This window comes from Limulus polyphemus, unplaced genomic scaffold (genome assembly GCF_000517525.1).
Source record: "Limulus polyphemus unplaced genomic scaffold, Limulus_polyphemus-2.1.2 Scaffold546, whole genome shotgun sequence".
Lineage (NCBI taxonomy): Eukaryota > Metazoa > Arthropoda > Merostomata > Xiphosura > Limulidae > Limulus > Limulus polyphemus.
This window is the reverse complement of record NW_013666156.1, coordinates 54058-56986: the sequence shown is the minus strand read 5'-3', so window position 1 is coordinate 56986 and position 2929 is coordinate 54058. Positions and strand designations below refer to the sequence as shown.

Sequence of the window (2929 nt, the reverse complement as noted above, 5' to 3'; positions counted from 1 at the left end):
TTTTATTCGGAACTTAGAAGTGTTTTACGTTACTTTTATTCAGAACTTAGAAGTGTTTTACGTTACTTTTATTCAGAACTTAGAATTGTTTTACGTTACTTTTATTCAGAACTTAGAAGTGTTTTACGTTACTTTTATTCAGAACTTAGAAGTGTTTACCGTTACTTTTATTCAGAACTTAGAAGTGTTTTACGTTACTTTTATTCAGAACTTAGAAGACTATTTATCTTGTGACAGTCATGAAAACTGAACAAGAATTTCAACAATTGTTTTAAGTTAATAATCCATTTCCCACAAATCGAATCCTAGCTTTTCTTTCTACCAAAATGTATATACGCAAAGACACTTATTGCACGAAAAACTAATAATAACACACCATTTGAGTATTCATTTTATTATTAAATCCTTTAAATCTCTTTGATATAATTCAGCTGCTAAGAAAACTCAGTCATTGTTGCGTCTGATTCTTTTACTGAGATTGTTCTGGGTGGTTTACCAGCAAGAAAATAAATATAAATGTAACTGAACAAACGAATTGTAAATAGAAAATTTAGAAACGTTATTAAACAACCTGAAAAGTAAGTAATCAGCGTATCTTAGTTTCCGGTTAGCTCGCCATCTATGTTCCAAAACGCAAATCACCAAAGAAAACAACAAAATAAATACAATTCCGATTGTAGTATTTTTATATGCTAACGAATCGATGTTTATTAAAACTGACATTATTATAATTAACATGGTTCTAAGTTTTAGTCAGATTATTAGAAAAAAATTATGGACTATTTGTTTTTCTAATAAAGCACTAAAACCGCTTTATCAAAACATTTAGGATACTTATTTCTAAACAAAATATATATTAAACAGCAAAAGTTAACAAGTTGGTGTCAAAGACTCACCAAAAATAGATGTAAGATTAATGCAAGTTTGCGAAAAGAAATCAATTTTAAACGAATTGATTCAGTTAATTTCCCCATAACTTTGTAAGTTGCAATAAAAAATTTAAGCTGTTTTAAATAATATTTTCTAAAATATTTATAAAGATCATTTTTCTCCAAACACTTCTGTCGAATGTATCCGTTACATTTCAGCATTATGCTAAAAAAATAAGTTGTATTTTGATTGTGTAACTTTCGGTACAGCATTTCCCTTAACCATAAATTGAGACTTTCTGTTTTGTCTGAAAACTGCCAGTTGTTGTAGTTCTCTTTCCCATTAGAAACAACTAAAAAGAAAACAATAGCGCCACAAAGAAGTCGTGTTGTCACGAATTATTTTTATGATAAATATCAAATGTTGCCTTGGCGATATTTTGTTGTTGTTTTAATATTTGAGGTTTCAAAAGTGAGTTTAATATGTAATCTTAATATCTATGAAAGTTAGGTAAAAACAATGAATTTTGATTTCGTCTTTTCATGATTTAGCTTCGTTTTTTGGAGACAGCTATGCTTCAGTGCCATTTCAAGACGCCAGCAGCAGCACCAATGTATTTTTACGGTTCAAAACTCGTCGTAGTGATGCGTTACTGTTCTTAGCGTTGGGGCCTCCAGATTACTGCCTGGTCATTCTTGAAGAAGGGGAAATCAAGGTAACCCCCCAATTAGAGTATGTGTAAGATATTATTCATTCAAAGTAATAACTATTTGTCTAGATTCTCAGTAATTTAGTAACAACTTCTAGAAATGAACGCAAGACCCCCAACTGTGAATACGGTGTATAATACTGTAGAGGGTGCCACCAAACAAAATCAATTAAAATATAAAATAAAACAACGTAAAATGTATAACTTTTTTATATTTTATTAAAAACAGAGTACAAAGTTTCGACCAGACGTGTGGTTATTATCTTCAGGTACAAACATTAAACTGAAAACGTCAAATAGTGACTTAAATAAAAAAAAACTTATCCGACCTGTACAGGGTTTCAAAGTAAACATAAGTTAATACCAGCAATGTAATTTATTTTTAGGTTTCAATTTATTTATCATTAAAGCTTATTTTATTTTTCTTATAGTAACGTTATGTTTATTGCGTATAATTTTAAATTATTTTCACTAGATTGGCGTGTTCCTAAATTATACTGTTTAAAGTTACGTCTTTCAACTATGTGAAAATTATCACACTCTTTACAACTAGATTTGTAAATAGTTCATGGTTGTAGGGATTTGTGTAAACTTTCTTTAATAAATATTTTATTTTCCATCTGTTTTTGTACAAAAACATTTATTATTAATATTATTGTTTTGAAGCTATTCCCGATATATTGATAATATATTGAATAACATATCAATATACTGGTAGATTTATAGGTTTTTCTTTGTTAGCTACATTTTCATGGGGAATTTTTGTTGTTATTATTTTGAAGATTATTTTTACATTTGTTTAATGTGTTTTTTTAATTTCTGGTTTTGCAAAATTGCATTTTGCTTCAAAGTTTTGAGAAATAAACTACATTTCTTTATCTGGATTTGTTGTAAAAGAGAGACCATTATAACGATAATTAAGCTAAACGTAATTTATTGAAAAACATGAAAGCTCTGTATGTGTACGACCAACCTATGATTGAATTAGTTGTTCTGCGTATGGCTAATGTTTTTGTATTGAAATTAATTCAAACGTCTAGTATTTTCTAAAAGTTTCCATACGCAAGTGGTCTGCAACCGCTCTTCTGAAAAATCTCTTTAAAAAGGCTTGAACCGAAAGTTCTTCTCATCTACAAATAAACCAACAAATAATTATTTCCAACAACTATACGGAGAATCTATGCTATAGGTTGATAATGTTTTTTTTTGTACTTTTTTTATACCAATGATAATTTTGGTGTGTGATTGTTTCATCGCGAATTCCCCGTCACACCAAACACGCTAGCCCTTTCAGCCGTGGGGCGTTATAACGTGACGGTCAGTCCCACTATTCGTTGGTAAAAGAGTAGC

At 29.5% G+C, this 2929-nt stretch overlaps 1 protein-coding gene across 2 annotated transcripts in view; it reads left to right on the top strand.

The window, feature by feature from the left end:
- Nucleotides 1–2929, top strand: part of LOC106459009 (chondroitin sulfate proteoglycan 4-like) — an 87758-nt gene that overhangs the window by 64210 nt on the left and 20619 nt on the right. For both annotated transcript variants that reach the window (XM_022385385.1, XM_022385386.1), the window contains exon 3: nt 1422–1585. In XM_022385385.1, coding sequence (XP_022241093.1) covers nt 1422–1585 — 164 coding nt within the window. The remainder of the gene's footprint in view (nt 1–1421; nt 1586–2929) is intronic.